The sequence below is a fragment of the Bufo bufo genome, chromosome 3, assembly GCF_905171765.1.
Source record: "Bufo bufo chromosome 3, aBufBuf1.1, whole genome shotgun sequence".
In the NCBI taxonomy this organism is placed as follows: domain Eukaryota; kingdom Metazoa; phylum Chordata; class Amphibia; order Anura; family Bufonidae; genus Bufo; species Bufo bufo.
Genome location: NC_053391.1, coordinates 650,651,194 through 650,668,240, shown reverse-complemented (window position 1 = coordinate 650,668,240; position 17,047 = coordinate 650,651,194). Strand labels below are relative to the sequence as shown.

Genomic DNA, 17,047 nt, shown 5'->3' with positions numbered 1-17,047 from the left:
CCAGTTCAGAGAACGGCTGGCGCCGGAGAATGAGACATTTTCTGTCTTCTTAACGCTCTTTCCCGCTGACTCTTTTCAGATTCTGTCGGCACAAGTCTATTATAAAGAAAATTGCTGAGGATTCTCCGCTCGGATTGCAGAGGCATTAACAATGAAGCACTTCATGAAGTAAGTAATTGCCTCTGTGCTCTTATTTATTCAGAGAGGAGGCAGCCATCTTGTGGGTGTCACGTGCTGGTGTCACACCTTCTCTATCATCTTTGGAATTTAAGAGGAAATGCTTAAAGGGTCTCTCTAACCTGTCTGTTTTACCAACTACGCTCCTTGCATCTCCCACGTAGTAACGATTCCCGAGAATCTGTTATTAGAACTCTATGTTTTTTCATCCCTCTATTATTCCTAGCAGAAGTTATGAACGAATTGCCAACAGAATGCGCTAAAGGCCCATCTGGGTGTTGCCAGTTGGGGCAGGGGCGTAGCTAGAAGTGACTGAACTAGAATTTTTGTATGGGTCCCCCCACGCTTCGCAACTCCCTTCTCTTGTGTAAACCCCACTTCTTTGGCTAGTCACGATCTAGACCAGACCAGGCTGCCACGCCATTCTTTTCCTATAATATATACAGTACAGACCAAAAGTTTGGACACACCTTCTCATTCAAAGAGTTTTCTTTTTTTTCATGACTATGAAGGCATCAAAACTATGAATTAACACATGTGGAATTATATACATAACAAACAAGTGTGAAACAACTGAAAATATGTCATATTCTAGGTTCTTCAAAGTAGCCACCTTTTGCTTTGATTACTGCTTTGCACACTCTTGGCATTCTCTTGATGAGCTTCAAGAGGTAGTCCCCTGAAATGGTTTACACTTCACAGGTGTGCCCTGTCAGGTTTAATAAGTGGGATTTCTTGCCTTATAAATGGGGTTGGGACCATCAGTTGCGTTGAGGAGAAGTCAGGTGGATACACAGCTGATAGTCCTACTGAATAGACTGTTAGAATTTGTATTATGGCAAGAAAAAAGCAGCTAAGTAAAGAAAAACGAGTGGCCATCATTACTTTAAGAAATGAAGGTCAGTCAGTCAGCCGAAAAATTGGTAAAAATTTGAAAGTAAGGGCTATTTGACCATGAAGGAGAGTGATGGGGTGCTGCGCCAGATGACCTGGCCTCCACAGTCACCGGACCTGAACCCAATCGAGATGGTTTGGGGTGAGCTGGACCGCAGAGTGAAGGCAAAAGGGCCAACAAGTGCTAAGCATCTCTGGGAACTCCTTAAAGACTGTTGGAAGACCATTTCAGGGGACTACCTCTTGAAGCTCATCAAGAGAATGCCAAGAGTGTGCAAAGCAGTAATCAAAGCAAAAGGTGGTCACTTTGAAGAACCTAGAATATGACATATTTTCAGTTGTTTCACACTTGTTTGTTATGTATATAATTCCACATGTGTTAATTCATAGTTTTGATGCCTTCATAGTCATGAAAATAAAGAAAACTCTTTGAATGAGAAGGTGTGTCCAAACTTTTGGTCTGTACTGTATATACACACACACACACTGTCTGTCATGTAGTGTCATTGTATAATACTGTTGTGGAGGCCCTGTCAAAGTCTTAACCCTCCTCCCATGCAACCCCCAAACTCATGGGACTAGTCAAGATCCCCCCCCCCCACGCATCCCTTACAGCCCCCTTACATGGGGAGGTAAAAAAAAAGATATAACTAATAATGAAAACTCTTTTTTGCCAGGAACAAAATATTTGACCTTTCCAAGAGCATGTTACACTTTTTTACAGTTACAAATTCTTGCAAAAAGATACAAAATTCTTGATATGCTTTGGACTTCCGAAGAACCTTCCCTGGCACAGCATTTCAATTCACGGAAATTCTCTCTATTTAGATAAATATAATGTTAAATATACATAATACATGAAGATATTATCTATGTATGTATGTTTCATTATATAGAGCAGGGATCATCAACTCTTCGCACTCCAGCTCCAGAGAAACTACCACTCCCAGCATGAACATTTGCTAAGCTGTTCTTGTAACCCCCATAGAAGTGAACTAAGCATCCTGGGTATAATAGTTTAGGAACTGCTGGAGTGCCAGAGGTTGCTGATTTCTGATATAGAGAATTGTATCACTGCCTTTGCCGAACTTTACATTTCCCTTCCTTCTCTTCCTGTAACCCTTTGTGAAATAGGACCCATCACCACACCTGTTTTATTAATTAGGCAGACAAAGGCTGCGTGCCGAAACACGTCTACTAGACATTAAATAAATATGGAATAAAAATAATTTATTTTCAAGCAAGATAGGAGTTGCTGGGATTCTTGATCTGTTTTATTAATTACACTGCATTCCACAACAAACCATTCTGGGTAATCTTTTCTCACAACTTTGCATTGTTTCATTGCTCTGTTATTCTAAGTTTTTAAGTTCATTGGCAACTGTATTTAGGAGATGGGGGATGTGTTTCAGCCTGATGCAGTCTCAGATTGTAGGGACGTTCCCAATTGACAATGAACTCAGAAACTTAGAATAACAGGGAAATTACACAAGGCAGAGTTAAGAGAAATAATGATCAACACGTGTTATATTGTTGGGGATACATTTATTGGGTAAAGTGATCTAGGGTCAGAAGAGGTGACATGCTCTTCAAATTGTTATAAGTATAATAAAAGTAGTGCATAACAAATAAAAGGCATAATAGTTTATTAAAAACTTACCTGAAACACGACAAATGAAATCAGAAGTTTCTTGTCTCCATCTCTTCTAGCTTGATTGTTCCAACTTGAAAAACATAACTACAACCTAAATAAGAAAAAAAAAAAATATTCTCACATAAAATGTACTATTTATATTTGTAAGTATACGTCATGCCCCACTCTGACGATGTGCGGAGGTCAGCCAGGATTGCAGCACGAGTCTAGTATTTGTTTTGATGCTGTGCTGGATCCGCCTCGCATCAGGTGCACTGGGTGGAGTCATTAGTTTAAATGGTCTCCAGCTAAGTGCTCTGAGCGGATTATACTGTTCATTATGGTCTGGGATGTTTGGAGGGAAGGTTGGCTGTTTGTTCCTGCTCTCAGCAGATAAGTTTCTTTTCGTTTGGTTGTTTATGTCATCTATCCCATCCAGGTTCTGTGCGAGCAGGCTGCTCCTTTCTCCCCACTTCACCATCTCAGGGAGTTCAGGGTTCTGTTAGTACAGGCTGGAGGACACAGCAAATCTACCTTCAAGGTTTGTCTGTGGGCTGAGCATTGCAGGGAAAGAGGTCAGGGATAAATTAGGAGGTGACCCTTCCCCTGTCTCTCGTCCAGAGCCTGGTTGGTGTGTTATCTGTTAAACTGTGCACGTCCGCCGTGACAGTATAACAGACATTTTTAAATGTACTAAATTCTGCACACATATAATACAACAAAAAACTTACCAGAAACCAAAAGAACCCAGAGAGGACCATCTGTCATTCACACATGTATTTCAACGGTAAACACGTAGAAGTGCAACAACAAAGCAATCTAGGGACACACAAAAAAAGGAAATATAACTCCTCCATATACATGTGCAATTTAGTTTCTTCTACATTTATAAATTCTAGCAGGATTAGTTCAAACATTGTATGTAAAACGCACATTAACATAAACAGAACTTGACACCAAAGTAAATAGCGTTGCAGCCTAGAGAAAAGAAACCAACATTTAGTTTGTGCCTTTAAAAACACAGTCTAGACCAGAGGTGGGCAAACTTTTTGACTCGTGGGCAACAATGGGTTCATATATTGGACCCGGGGGCCGGACCAAGAGTAGATGGATGAGGCGTTTGTGTGAATTAATATAAATTAAATATAAATTTCATAACATTAAAGGTTTAGTTTAATTCAAGGTAGAAAAGCATAAAAAGAGTTATTGTACACAACTTTTATGCAATGTATTTCTTTAATAACATAGTTTGTATAACTCACATTCAATTTTAGTGGGAACAGTGTTGTTGGTCTCCCTTTTTTGCTAAGGCATCAAAGTCTGGAGTTAGCTTAGTTGTTGCAATTCGCAGAATAGTATATAGGGCCCCCATAGTGCTTCCCCTCTTATCCATAGTGGCCCTCATAGTGCTTCCCCTCTTCTCCATAGTGCCCCCCCATATTTTGGCAGTATATAGGGCCCCCATAGTGCTTCCCCTCTTCTCCATAGTGGCCCCCATAGTGCTTCCCCTCTTCTCCATAGTACCAATCCATATTGTGCCAGTATATAGGGCCCCCACCCCCCTTCTTGCCACAGTATACTATAAATAATAAAAGCAATAAACACATATACTTACCTTATGCTGCTGTCAGTGATGCGGTGCAGGCCTCTTCCGGCCTGTGTCCTGCTCTGTACGGCTCAGGCGGCGCAATAACGTCATCGCGCCGCCTGCACCGGCCTCTGATAGGCTTCAGGCCTAGTGCCTATAGCCTATCAGAGGAACGGGCAAGCGAGACGCCTCTCCCCTGCTCCTCCGCATCATTCATCTGTATCGCTGTCCTGAGGACAGCGATACAGATGAATATGGAGATGAGCGCTTCCACAATGGAAGCGCTCATCTCCACTCCTGCTGCCTCCGGACAGCTCTGTGGGCCGGATAAAAAGGTCAGCCGGGCCGTAGTTTGCCCATCACTGGTCTAGACCCTCAAACTGGTCAAACATTTAGGCAGCTAATAAAATCCAAAGGTGACCATACATATTTTTTTTGAACTTGATCAAAATGGACAATATCTACGAAAATGAATGATCGTCAGGTGAAATTTAACAATAACCAACATTTTTAGGGGAACAGTGGTAGAAAAGAAGTGTTCAATACCGATGTCGTCCGATAGGCAGCCAAAAGATCTTTTGTTGAAAGAAAGACTGTTTGTGAACGAAAGCTCTTTCTTTGAAAGAACATTCCATGAAAGATATTTCTGGACCTGTTTCATTGAACATGTATGGAAGTTTGAACAACAACAGCCAATATAGATTAAAATGGTTATTGCTGTGTCTGTGAAACCTGCGTTCACCAGATCTAATGTGTATGGTCAGCTTTACAGAGGTAAGAATTCAATATATAGCGAAACCTCTCCAAAAGACCAACTCCATTAGAAGACCAACCCTTTATCCAAACCACATTTCTTGCTACATTATGTATACTGACCTTTTTATTATCATTATTCTTAGAGAACACTACTCCCCTTAATAATCATTTGAGAGGTATCACAGTATCTCTTCAATCCTCACAGTATAAGAAGTGACACTCCTTCAGGAGTGTTACTTTAAACTGAATATATATGCAATTCCAATAAAGAAACTGTTAGCAAAACTTTTTGGTTAGTTCAGCAGGAAACGGTCAACTGCTGAAACTTCAAACCTCCCGAACAACTTTACACTTACACAGAAGACCGTTTCTTACAACACACGCCTGCGCGCCTTGAGTTCTGCAAACGTGTCCACAATGCTGTCTATGTCTATTTTCCTAGCTCTCTCATTTTCAATGCTCAGCACTGCAAGTCCAGAACGCCTCTGGTCGGACAAAGTACTCCTCAAGTAGCACTTGCTACTGTCACAGGTAGCGTTAGGAATAGTAGCAAGGCTACGCACACATCTGGAAGTGATGACCGTGCATTGTTGTCGACTAACAGAAGATGAGCAAGGTCACTGACAGAGGAGGCCTTAGGCCTCTTTCACACGGGCGATGCGGGAAAAGGTGCGGGTGCGTTGCGGGAACATGCGTGATTTTTCCGCGCGAGTGCAAAACATTGTAATGCGTTTTGCACTCGCGTGAGAAAAATCGGCATGTTTGGTACCCAAACCCGAACTTCTTCACAGAAGTTTGGGTTTGGGTTAGGTGCTGGGTAGATTGTATTATTTTCCCTTATAACATGGTTATAAGGGAAAATAATAGCATTCTTAATACAGAATGCTTAGTACAATAGCGCTGGAGGGGTTAAAAAATAATAATAATTAAACTCACCTTAATCCACTTGCTCGCGCAGCCCGGCTTCTCTTCTGTCTTCTTTTTTGCTGTGTGCAGGAAAAGGACCTGTGGTGACGTCACTCCGGTCATCACATGGTCCATCACCATGGTAAAAGATCATGTGACGGACCATGTGATGACCGGAGTGACGTCACCACAGGTCCTTTTCCTGCACACAGCAAAAAAGAAGACAGAAGAGAAGCCGGGCTGCGCGAGCAAGTGGATTAAGGTGAGTTAATTTTTTTTTTATTTTTTTTTAACCCTTCCAGCGCTATTGTACTATGCATTCTGTATTAAGAATGCTATTATTTTCCCTTATAACCATGTTATAAGGGAAAATAATAATGATCGGGTCTCCATCCCGATCGTCTCCTAGCAACCGTGCGTGAAAATTGCACCGCATCCGCACTTGCTTGTGGATGCTTGCGATTTTCAGGCAACCCCATTCCCTTCTATGGGGCCTGTGTTGCGTGATAAACGCACAATATAGAGCACGCTGCGATTTTCACGCAACGCATAAGTGATGCGTGAAAATCACCGCTCATGTGCACAGCCCTATAGAAATGAATGGGTCAGGATTCAGTGCGGGTGCGATGCGTTCACCTCACGCATTGCACCCGCGCTGAAAACTCGCCCGTGTGAAAGAGGCCTAAAGGATCTCTTCTTTTAATGCTAATCGAAAACTTAGAAGCTGTCCAGGAAAAGTGCTTGTTAAATCTTCCTGGTAGATTTTTTGAAGATTTGATGCAGCTTTAAAGAATTCATCATCAGATGCAGATGAAAGCATCGTGGGCTGAATAATGTTGAAACGACCAAGAACCTGATCTATTCCCTTAAACCTGTTTAGAAGCCGAGATGTTAGCATCGTTTAATCGCTCGTCTACTGCCAATTCTTCAAAATGACGCTTGACTTTGGGGATCCGTCTCTTTTGAAATTCGGGTGAAATGCCCCACTGTTGTGCAAGTGATGCCGCAGTTTGTTTTGCTTCCTGAAACTGATTTCGGAATCGGACCAGAGTGTCTGCAACACTTTTGAATAAAGTGGATGTTTTAGACAAGTCCATGTTTTGTGCTTGCAGAATTTTTGTCTGGACAACTACTAAAAATATGAACTCGTATGACACCATTTTTTTTTTTTCATAAGTGCTGCCTCTTCTCTTTCTTTTTTGTTGAAGTAAGAATGATTTTTGACAGTGCTTGCATCACATCCCGAAAACAGAAACGTAAGGCAAGCAGGGATTCATAGCGTGATGACCAGCGAGTAGGGCACAGCTTCTTCAATGTCACGCTGGATTCAGTTGTGAATGAGCAAAGTAAATCCCACCGTCTAATACTGTCTGCAAAAAATGTATATATGATCTGCACAACATCAAAGAAATTAGCAATTTCTTTGATGTTTGCCATTGCATCTTGCAATACAAGATTGAGGTTGTGCGCTGCACAGTGCACCTAAAGAGCATTTGGTTCTTTTTCTAAAATCCGGGCCTGCCCTCCCGAGTATATGCCACTCATTGCTGCTGCTCCATCGTACCCCTGGCCACGACACTTGTGTAATGTTAGACCGTTGCTCTCGATGCAGGCTATGATATCATTTTCTACGCCTGCGGCACTCTGATCTTTCACAGCATGAAATCCCCCAAAAAACTTCATGAATTTTCACACTAGTTGCTCTGGTGTTCTCATCTCTAGCAACAGAAACGTATCGGAAAACCTGGCTTAGTTGATCAACTTTTGCGATGTCTTGTGTAGTGTCCATGATGACAGAGTAGAATTGTGCCTGTTGAATATCTGACACTATTTCCTTTTGTACTTGTTGAGAAAGAATTTGTATTATCTCATTTTGGCCTTCGGGGCTGAGATATTTTATTGTCCATTGTGGTATTAGAATTAGTTCTTTTAGAATGGGATCGTACTCTGCTAAAAGTTGAACTATGCACAGAAAATTCCCATTATTAAGCTCACCTAAGTGGTCTCGATGCCCACGGAATGGTAGATTAGCCGTTGACATGGTTAATGTCACGTTTACAATTCTTTGTAGAACTTGGGTAAAAAAAAAAAAAATCGCTTAATTATTTGCCTTTCGTGTTCCTCATCAACAGGGCCCTTTTTTCTCCACTGGTCATATACCATATAGGCTTCAATGTGGGAATTGGAGCTCTCATGAGTGTGAATTTTTCTAGTTATGTTTTTCCACTTCTTAATACCCTTGGCCCATGCTGGTTCAAAACCCTGCTTTTTCCGATCGCCAAACAACCAGCATGGCTCACAATACATAGTATTGAGCTTCGGGGAATAACATAACCATGGGCACCCTCCTCTACCTGGGCACCTGCGACATTCACATCAGCGGGTTCTAATGTTGTCTTCTCTGCTGCTGATGCCATGTCAGTATGGGCAGAAGATGTGCTGGACTGGGCACCCTCCTCTACCTGGGCACCTGCGACATTCACATCAGCGGGTTCTAATGTTGTCTTCTCTGCTGCTGATGCCATGTCAGTATGGGCAGAAGATGTACTGGACTGGGCACCCTCCTCTACCTGGGCACCTGCGACATTCACATCAGCGGGTTCTAATGTTGTCTTCTCTGTAGCTGATGCCATGTCAGTATGGGCAGAAGATGTGCTGGACTGGGCACCCTCCTCTACTTGGGCTCCTGCGACATTCACATCAGCGGGTTCTAATGTTATCTTCTCTGCAGCTGATGCCATGTCAGTAGGGGCAGAAGATGTGCTGGACTGGGCACCCTCCTCTACCTGGGCACCTGCGACATTCACATCAGCGGGTTCTAATGTTATCTTCTCTGCAGCTGATGCCATGTCAGTATGGGCAGAAGATGTGCTGGACTGGGCACCCTCCTCTACCTGGGCACCTGCGACATTCACATCAGCGGGTTCTAATGTTGTCTTCTCTGCAGCTGATGCTATGTCAGTATGGGCAGAAGATGTGCTGGACTGGGCACCCTCCTCTACCTGGGCACCTGCGACATTCACATCAGCGGGTTCTAATGTTGTCTTCTCTGCTGCTGATGCCATGTCAGTATGGGCAGAAGATGTGCTGGACTGGGCACCCTCCTCTACCTGGGCACCTGCGACATTCACATCAGCGGGTTCTAATGTTATCTTCTCTGCAGCTGATGCCATGTCAGTATGGGCAGAAGATGTGCTGGACTGGGCACCCTCCTCTAGCTGGGCTCCTGCGACATTCACATCAGCGGGTTCTAATGTTATCTTCTCTGTAGCTGATGCCATGTCAGTATGGGCAGAAGATGTGCTGGACTGGGCACCCTCCTCTACCTGGGCACCTGCGACATTCACATCAGCGGGTTCTAATGTTATCTTCTCTGCAGCTGATGCCATGTCAGTATGGGCAGAAGATGTGCTGGACTGGGCACCCTCCTCTACCTGGGCACCTGCGACATTCACATCAGCGGGTTCTAATGTTATCTTCTCTGTAGCTGATGCCATGTCAGTATGGGCAGAAGATGTGCTGGACTGGGCACCCTCCTCTACCTGGGCACCTGCGACATTCACATCAGCGGGTTCTAATGTTGTCTTCTCTGCTGCTGATGCCATGTCAGTATGGGCAGAAGATGTGCTGGACTGGGCACCCTCCTCTACTTGGGCACCTGCGACATTCACATCAGCGGGTTCTAATGTTATCTTCTCTGTAGCTGATGCCATGTCAGTATGGGCAGAAGATGTGCTGGACTGGGCACCCTCCTCTACTTGGGCTCCTGCGACATTCACATCAGCGGGTTCTAATGTTATCTTCTCTGTAGCTGATGCCATGTCAGTATGGGCAGAAGATGTGCTGGACTGGGCACCCTCCTCTACCTGGGCACCTGCGACATTCACATCAGCGCGTTCTAATGTTGTCTTCTCTGCTGCTGATGCCATGTCAGTATGGGCAGAAGATGTGCTGGACTGGGCACCCTCCTCTACTTGGGCACCTGCGACATTCACATCAGCGGGTTCTAATGTTATCTTCTCTGTAGCTGATGCCATGTCAGTATGGGCAGAAGATGTGCTGGACTGGGCACCCTCCTCTACCTGGGCACCTGCGACATTCACATCAGCGGGTTCTAATGTTATCTTCTCTGTAGCTGATGCCATGTCAGTATGGGCAGAAGATGTGCTGGACTGGGCACCCTCCTCTACCTGGGCACCTGCGACATTCACATCAGCGGGTTCTAATGTTGTCTTCTCTGCTGCTGATGCCATGTCAGTATGGGCAGAAGATGTGCTGGACTGGGCACCCTCCTCTACTTGGGCACCTGCGACATTCACATCAGCGGGTTCTAATGTTATCTTCTCTGTAGCTGATGCCATGTCAGTATGGGCAGAAGATGTGCTGGACTGGGCACCCTCCTCTACTTGGGCACCTGCGACATTCACATCAGCGGGTTCGAATGTTATCTTCTCTGTAGCTGATGCCATGTCAGTATGGGCAGAAGATGTGCTGGACTGGGCACCCTCCTCTACCTGGGCACCTGCGACATTCACATCAGCGGGTTCTAATGTTGTCTTCTCTGCTGCTGATGCCATGTCAGTATGGGCAGAAGATGTGCTGGACTGGGCACCCTCCTCTACTTGGGCACCTGCGACATTCACATCAGCGGGTTCTAATGTTATCTTCTCTGTAGCTGATGCCATGTCAGTATGGGCAGAAGATGTGCTGGACTGGGCACCCTCCTCTACTTGGGCACCTGCGACATTCACATCAGCGGGTTCTAATGTTATCTTCTCTGTAGCTGATGCCATGTCAGTATGGGCAGAAGATGTGCTGGACTGGGCACCCTCCTCTACCTGGGCACCTGCGACATTCACATCAGCGGGTTCTAATGTTTTCTTCTCTGCTGCTGATGCCATGTCAGTATGGGCAGAAGATGTGCTGGACTGGGCACCCTCCTCTACTTGGGCACCTGCGACATTCACATCAGCGGGTTCTAATGTTATCTTCTCTGTAGCTGATGCCATGTCAGTATGGGCAGAAGATGTGCTGGACTGGGCACCCTCCTCTACTTGGGCACCTGCGACATTCACATCAGCGGGTTCTAATGTTATCTTCTCTGTAGCTGATGCCATGTCAGTATGGGCAGAAGATGTGCTGGACTAGGCACCCTCCTCTACCTGGGCACCTGCGACATTCACATCAGCGGGTTCTAATGTTGTCTTCTCTGCTGCTGATGCCATGTCAGTATGGGCAGAAGATGTGCTGGACTGGGCACCCTCCTCTACTTGGGCACCTGCGACATTCACATCAGCGGGTTCTAATGTTATCTTCTCTGTAGCTGATGCCATGTCAGTAGGGGCAGAAGATGTGCTGGACTGGGCACCCTCCTCTACCTGGGCACCTGCGACATTCACATCAGCGGGTTCTAATGTTGTCTTTTCTGCTGCTGATGCCATGTCAGTATGGGCAGAAGATGTGCTGGACTGGGCACCCTCCTCTACTTGGGCACCTGCGACATTCACATCAGCGGGTTCTAATGTTATCTTCTCTGTAGCTGATGCCATGTCAGTATGGGCAGAAGATGTGCTGGACTGGGCACCCTCCTCTACTTGGGCACCTGCGACATTCACATCAGCGGGTTCTAATGTTATCTTCTCTGTAGCTGATGCCATGTCAGTATGGGCAAAAGATGTGCTGGACTGGGCACCCTCCTCTACTTGGGCACCTGCGACATTCACATCAGCGGGTTCTAATGTTGTCTTCTCTGCAGCTGATGCCATGTCAGTACACTATATCTTCCACTCTTCTCCCTGATCCGATAAGAGTATGACTGGCTCACCCCCATCCCCTCTATAGACCTGTATCTGTAATCTGACCTCAATGTCTATTGTGTTTACAACAGTGAGAAAAGCAGATTTCTATCATAAATACTTTTTCGGGGAGAAGGTAACAGTAGAGGCTCTGATAGCGGGAGAGGCATTGTTCTCAGATAAGATATATCACAAACATTCTAAGATTTGTTTGCACCAGCCAAGTACAAGTTACTGACCATAAAATGCTGTATATACACAGCCCGATACAGTACGTGATTATTGAGAAATAACAATTCCTTCACAACAGCCCTTGCTCTTTAATGGAGATTAAGCGCAGCCCCCCTCAGACAGCGATCCCCTCCACAGTCTGGGGAGGATCGATCGCCATTTCTATTGCTCATCCTCATACAGAATCATTAGCTTAGCGGCCAGTGCCGGATGCCATGGAAGTCCATCCTTCTCCTCCTCTAACTGCACACGGCCGTTGTTTTGGTCCGCATCGGATGCGGACCTATTCACTTCACCGTGTGCTTTTCGCATCCGTTGCTCCGTTCCGTGGTCCGCAAAAAATTTATAACCTGTCCTATTCCTGTCCGCGCTTTGCGGACAAGAATAGGCGGTTGTATTAAAGGCTGTCCGTGCCGTTCCGCAAATTGCGGAACGCACACGGCTGCCATCCGCGTTTTGCGGACCGCAAAACACACAGCGGTCGTGTGCATGAGGCCTAAGATGTAGAGGCTGAGAAGGAGACACTCGGGTCCACAGCACTGGCCAGGCATACTCACCCTTGTTGGGATCTTTCTCACTGGACTGCAGTCTTCACTGACGCGCTCTTCTCCTCTTCAAGTTCTGCCCACGCACTGCTCCGAGCAATGAAATCTAGAAGGTAGAAACAAATCTTTTGTAATATGCTATTAGCCCAAGAGGTAGAAAATGTAAGATGAGGGTAAAAAAGTAATCGTATCCTAGACATGACCTGAGCAGTGCGAGATAAGTGTGGGCCCCACAGGTAGGACCCGCACCTAACTGACATTGGTGGCATTTTGTGGCAACATGCCACCAATGTCTAAGATTACACAACCCCTTTAATACTTATTTTTTATTTTTTTATTTGCTCCTTTGCCTCCAAGATCGGAACTTTTTAATTTACATAGTTCTTTTTTTTTTCAATCCGCACTTCTGTTAATGCTCCGGATCCCCCGTGTGGCGATCAGAGGAGCCGGAGCTTGTGTACGCCAGCCCCAGTCATAGTGAATGACAGGGGGCTGCTGCACAGCGTTTCCTACGGAGCCCCTGTCTGTAGCCGGGCTCGATAGGAAACGAGTAAAATCATCATAGACTCCAATGCTAGTTAACTACAAAAAGCTTATAGGGGTCTGAAAATGGCAAAAAACTTTTATTTTTTTTCAGTATCAAAACGCAAGAAAAACTATACATATGTTTTATCCGCCAGATTTATACTGACCTGGAGAATAAAAAAAAACCTGTAAAACTGTGGCAAAGTTTCCAATTCCACCACCTTTGGAATTTTTTACCACTTCCCACTACATTTTCTGCAATATTAAAGGGGTTAAAAAAAAGACCTTTGAGAGTTTTTTCTTTGCATCACCATTTTCTGACAGCCATATAATCATATTTCTGTCTACAGAGCTTTATGAGGGCTTTTGTGCGTGCAATTTTTTGATCATTGTTAGGGCCCATGCACACAACCGTATGCCCTCCGAGACATACAGTCCATGAGCGAGCCATATGTCTCGGAGCGGCATTGATCGTGTGCACAGGAGCGCACAGCATCATAGGTTATGTGTGCGATGGGCTGCGCGAGAGACTACTGTCCCATAATCATACGTTTTAGTAATCTATGAAGCTATGTGCTCCCGTGCACACGATCAATGCCGCTCCAGGACCGAATGACTCAGAGGGCATATGGTCGTGTGCATGGGCCCTTATTCAATTTTTTATTTTTTTTGGTGCGTGTGTTGTTGGGGGGGGGGGGGGGGGGGGGGGTTGGTCACCAAAACTGTGTTTTTAGTATTTTTATATTTTAATAGTAAAGACTTTTTTTGGGGGTTTGTTTATTTTTATATAAAACATTGGGAAGGGGGTTGATACTGTCTATAGCTTGCAGTACATGGCAGCCTCCCCTTTCTGCCCGCTGTTCTGCCATGTACTAGTGCTTATTATGGCACATATATAAGCGCACAACCTCTGAATATATAACAGTCACAAAATAAGCAGTAGTAGATGGCAGAACAGCAAGCAGGGGGCGCAGACAGGGGCCAGGGGGGTACAGGCCAGGAGTGCGCAGGCAAGGGCCGGGGGTGGTGGGCGCAGACAAGGGCCGCGGGGGGGGGGCGCAGACAAGGGCCACGGGGGTGCGCAGGCAAGGGCCGGGGGGGGGGGGCACAGGCCAGGGGGCGCAGATAAGGGCCAGGGGCTGCACTGAAATGGCCAGGGTGGCGCACACAGGGGCCAAAGTGGCACAGACAAGGGCCAGGGAGGCGCACACAGGGGCCAGGGCACAGACAAAGGCCGGGGGGGGGGGGGCACAGATAAAGTGTCAGACTGTGCAGAGACATAACCATACTGGTAACACCAATTTGGACCATTATTGCAAATCATTTTATACATTTCTAGTAGGAATAATAGAGGGATGGCACAACACAGAGTGAAATGAAAATATGCTCTAGAATTACCAGTATTACATGGGGAATGCAATTAGGAGAGGTAGCGGGACCTATTCAGAGTTAATAGATGGTGGTTCTCTGTTCAGGATCCTTATCTCCTGGCAGAGTGGTTATCAAGAGCGTCTCTGTCTCTGGAGGACCCGTCCTGTACTGCATTACACAGACAGCCCATTGATTTGATTGATCACTGTGTAATGTTCCATTTTCCCCTGTGGTGGCGCTGCAGGGATAGGGAGCACCTACTGCCAGATTTCCATCTCTGGAGGGACACTTTATGATCAGTTTATTGTCAAGGTAGAAGTAGGGATTATCCAAAGCAGGGAAACTCCATGACTAAAAAATTGTAACTTTCTGATGTAATAATGGGGGAAATGTATTATTCCCCTAACTAGGGCTGGGCGATTATGACAAAAATGAAAAACATGATTAGTTGAACATGTAACCTCGATTTGGATTATTGAGCGATTATTTGGGGGTGCAGCTTGGGGCGTGACTTGGGGGGGGTGTGGCTTAGCACGGGGTGTTATACGACACCATTGGTTTTATCATATTTTGAGTCCTGCGCTTTAAAAAAAAAAACAAAACAAAAAAACTTGGCTTGCACATCCCCATGCTATGCATTGATCTATAACTGGAGAACGCATAACGGGAGAACGGAGCGGCACCCAGGGGTAAAAGTAAGTGCAGTGAGATCCCCATACTTAGTTCACATTGTTTTTACAAGTGAAAGGTCCTCTTTAAGTATGAAATCTGAGATATTTTTTCTAATGGAATTGTGCATATTTTAAGGGTCCATTCACACGTCCGTTGTTTCTTTCCTGATCTGTTCCGCTTTTTGCGGAACAGATCTGGACCAGATCTGTACCCATTCATTTTTAATGGGTCCTGAAAAAAAATCTGACATTGAGCTGTCTGATTTTTTTTTCAGGACCCATTGAAAATGAATGGGTACAGATCTGGTCCAGATCTGTTCCGCAAAAAGCGGAACAGATCAGGAAAGAAACAACGGACGTGTGAATGGACCCTAAGGATGTTAAAATTGAAAAATAAAACCACACATATGAGTTGTCTGAGGTCGTATACTGACAGTGAAGTATTAAGTGTCTTGGCTTCTTACCCTGTCGCTTCCAGACGGCCCGTCTCATTTACCATTTTCTACGCCACTTTATGGCATTGAAAGTCAATGGTGGACGGCAGTGGCACCCAAAATATCAGGCCAGGTAAGGATTCCCGTTATCAGCAGGGGGTATTTTCTGATAACTGACGGCAGTGGTCCCAAACCATAAGAGGACCCCATTACCGACACCACCACCAGATGCTTCTTACATTTTCAGTCCATATCACCCGATACAGTAATCTTCTGCACCATTTTGCACAGAAAAGGAAACTGTACCCAGTGACGAGAGAGAAATTCACAGAAGACCCCTCTGGCACATGTACAGTGAATGCTTTACATTTCCTGGTATTGATCATGCTGTGTCATAAAAATAAGGCATCAGATGTAATAAACATCGCCACGAGCAAGGCGTCCGGCAGTGTTTACCCTACCACCTCCATCGGGCCGACCGCAGACGTGCACGTAGTTTATTGATTAGGATAAACCGCGATGCAGTAAGGCAGAGCTTCTTGCGGATGATAAGAAGGTATAAGATGAGGTTAATATGCAGGCTGCACAATCCTCTTAGCGCCGTGCCCATCGGTATGATAAATCTGATGCGGAGGACGGGAACGCTATGTTGCCATGGTGATTCTCTGGCAGATTCCAGAGGTGAGAGCCTGACGTGCAAGAAGGAGCGAGGGGAAAAAAAAGCATGAAACTTCTCCAAATCACCAGAGGCAGAAAATCCATCTCTACAGCAAGGAGTGAAAAGGGTTTCAGACAAGGGGGTCAGAAATCCTGCGGACGGCATCAGTAACGGATCGGGCGCTCAGACTTGTTTGTGAGATGGTCACTTCTGTGTAGTTTGTGGATAAAATGTAAATGGGGCTAGAGATGAGAGGATAGATTCTAAAAATTTTAAATTCGGCTAAAATTTTTCCAAAATTTCTGATTCTACTGAATTAGAATTTTGTGCGTTTAGATTTCAGAGAATCGAGGAGAGAAAGATGGGCTTTTCCAGGTGATTTATTCGGACCCAAATTGAACGATTCGGCCATATCGAACCCAAAACGAATTTTAGGAGATTTGCTCATCTCTAAGGCCTCCTGCACACGGCCGTTTTTTTTTCCCGTTTACTGGCCGTTTTTTGCGTTCCATATACGGTCCGTATACGGAGCCATTCATTTCAATGGTTCCGCAAAAAAAACGGAATGTACTCCGTATGCATTCCGTTTCCATAGTTCCGTTTTTCCGTTCCGTTTTAACATAGAACATGTCCTATTATTGCCCGCAAATCACGTTCCGTGGCTCCATTCAAGTCAATGGGTCCGCAAAGAAAACGGAACACATACGGAAATGCATCCGTATGTCTTCCGTTTTTTGCTGAACCATCTATTGAAAATGTTATGCCCAGCCCAATTTTATCTATGTAATTACTGTATACTGTATATGGCATACGGAAAAACGGAACAAAAACGGAACAACGGACCGCAAAACACTGAAAAAGCC

The 17,047-nt window shown here is 45.2% G+C and overlaps 1 protein-coding gene across 2 annotated transcripts in view; it reads left to right on the top strand.

Moving 5' to 3' along the window:
• ELMOD1 (ELMO domain containing 1) overlaps positions 1–17,047 on the top strand; it is a 132,313-nt gene that overhangs the window by 49,013 nt on the left and 66,253 nt on the right. For both annotated transcript variants that reach the window (XM_040426271.1, XM_040426270.1), the window contains exon 2: positions 80–168. In XM_040426271.1, the coding sequence (XP_040282205.1) occupies positions 152–168 (17 nt within the window). In that variant the 5' untranslated portion in view covers positions 80–151. The remainder of the gene's footprint in view (positions 1–79; positions 169–17,047) is intronic.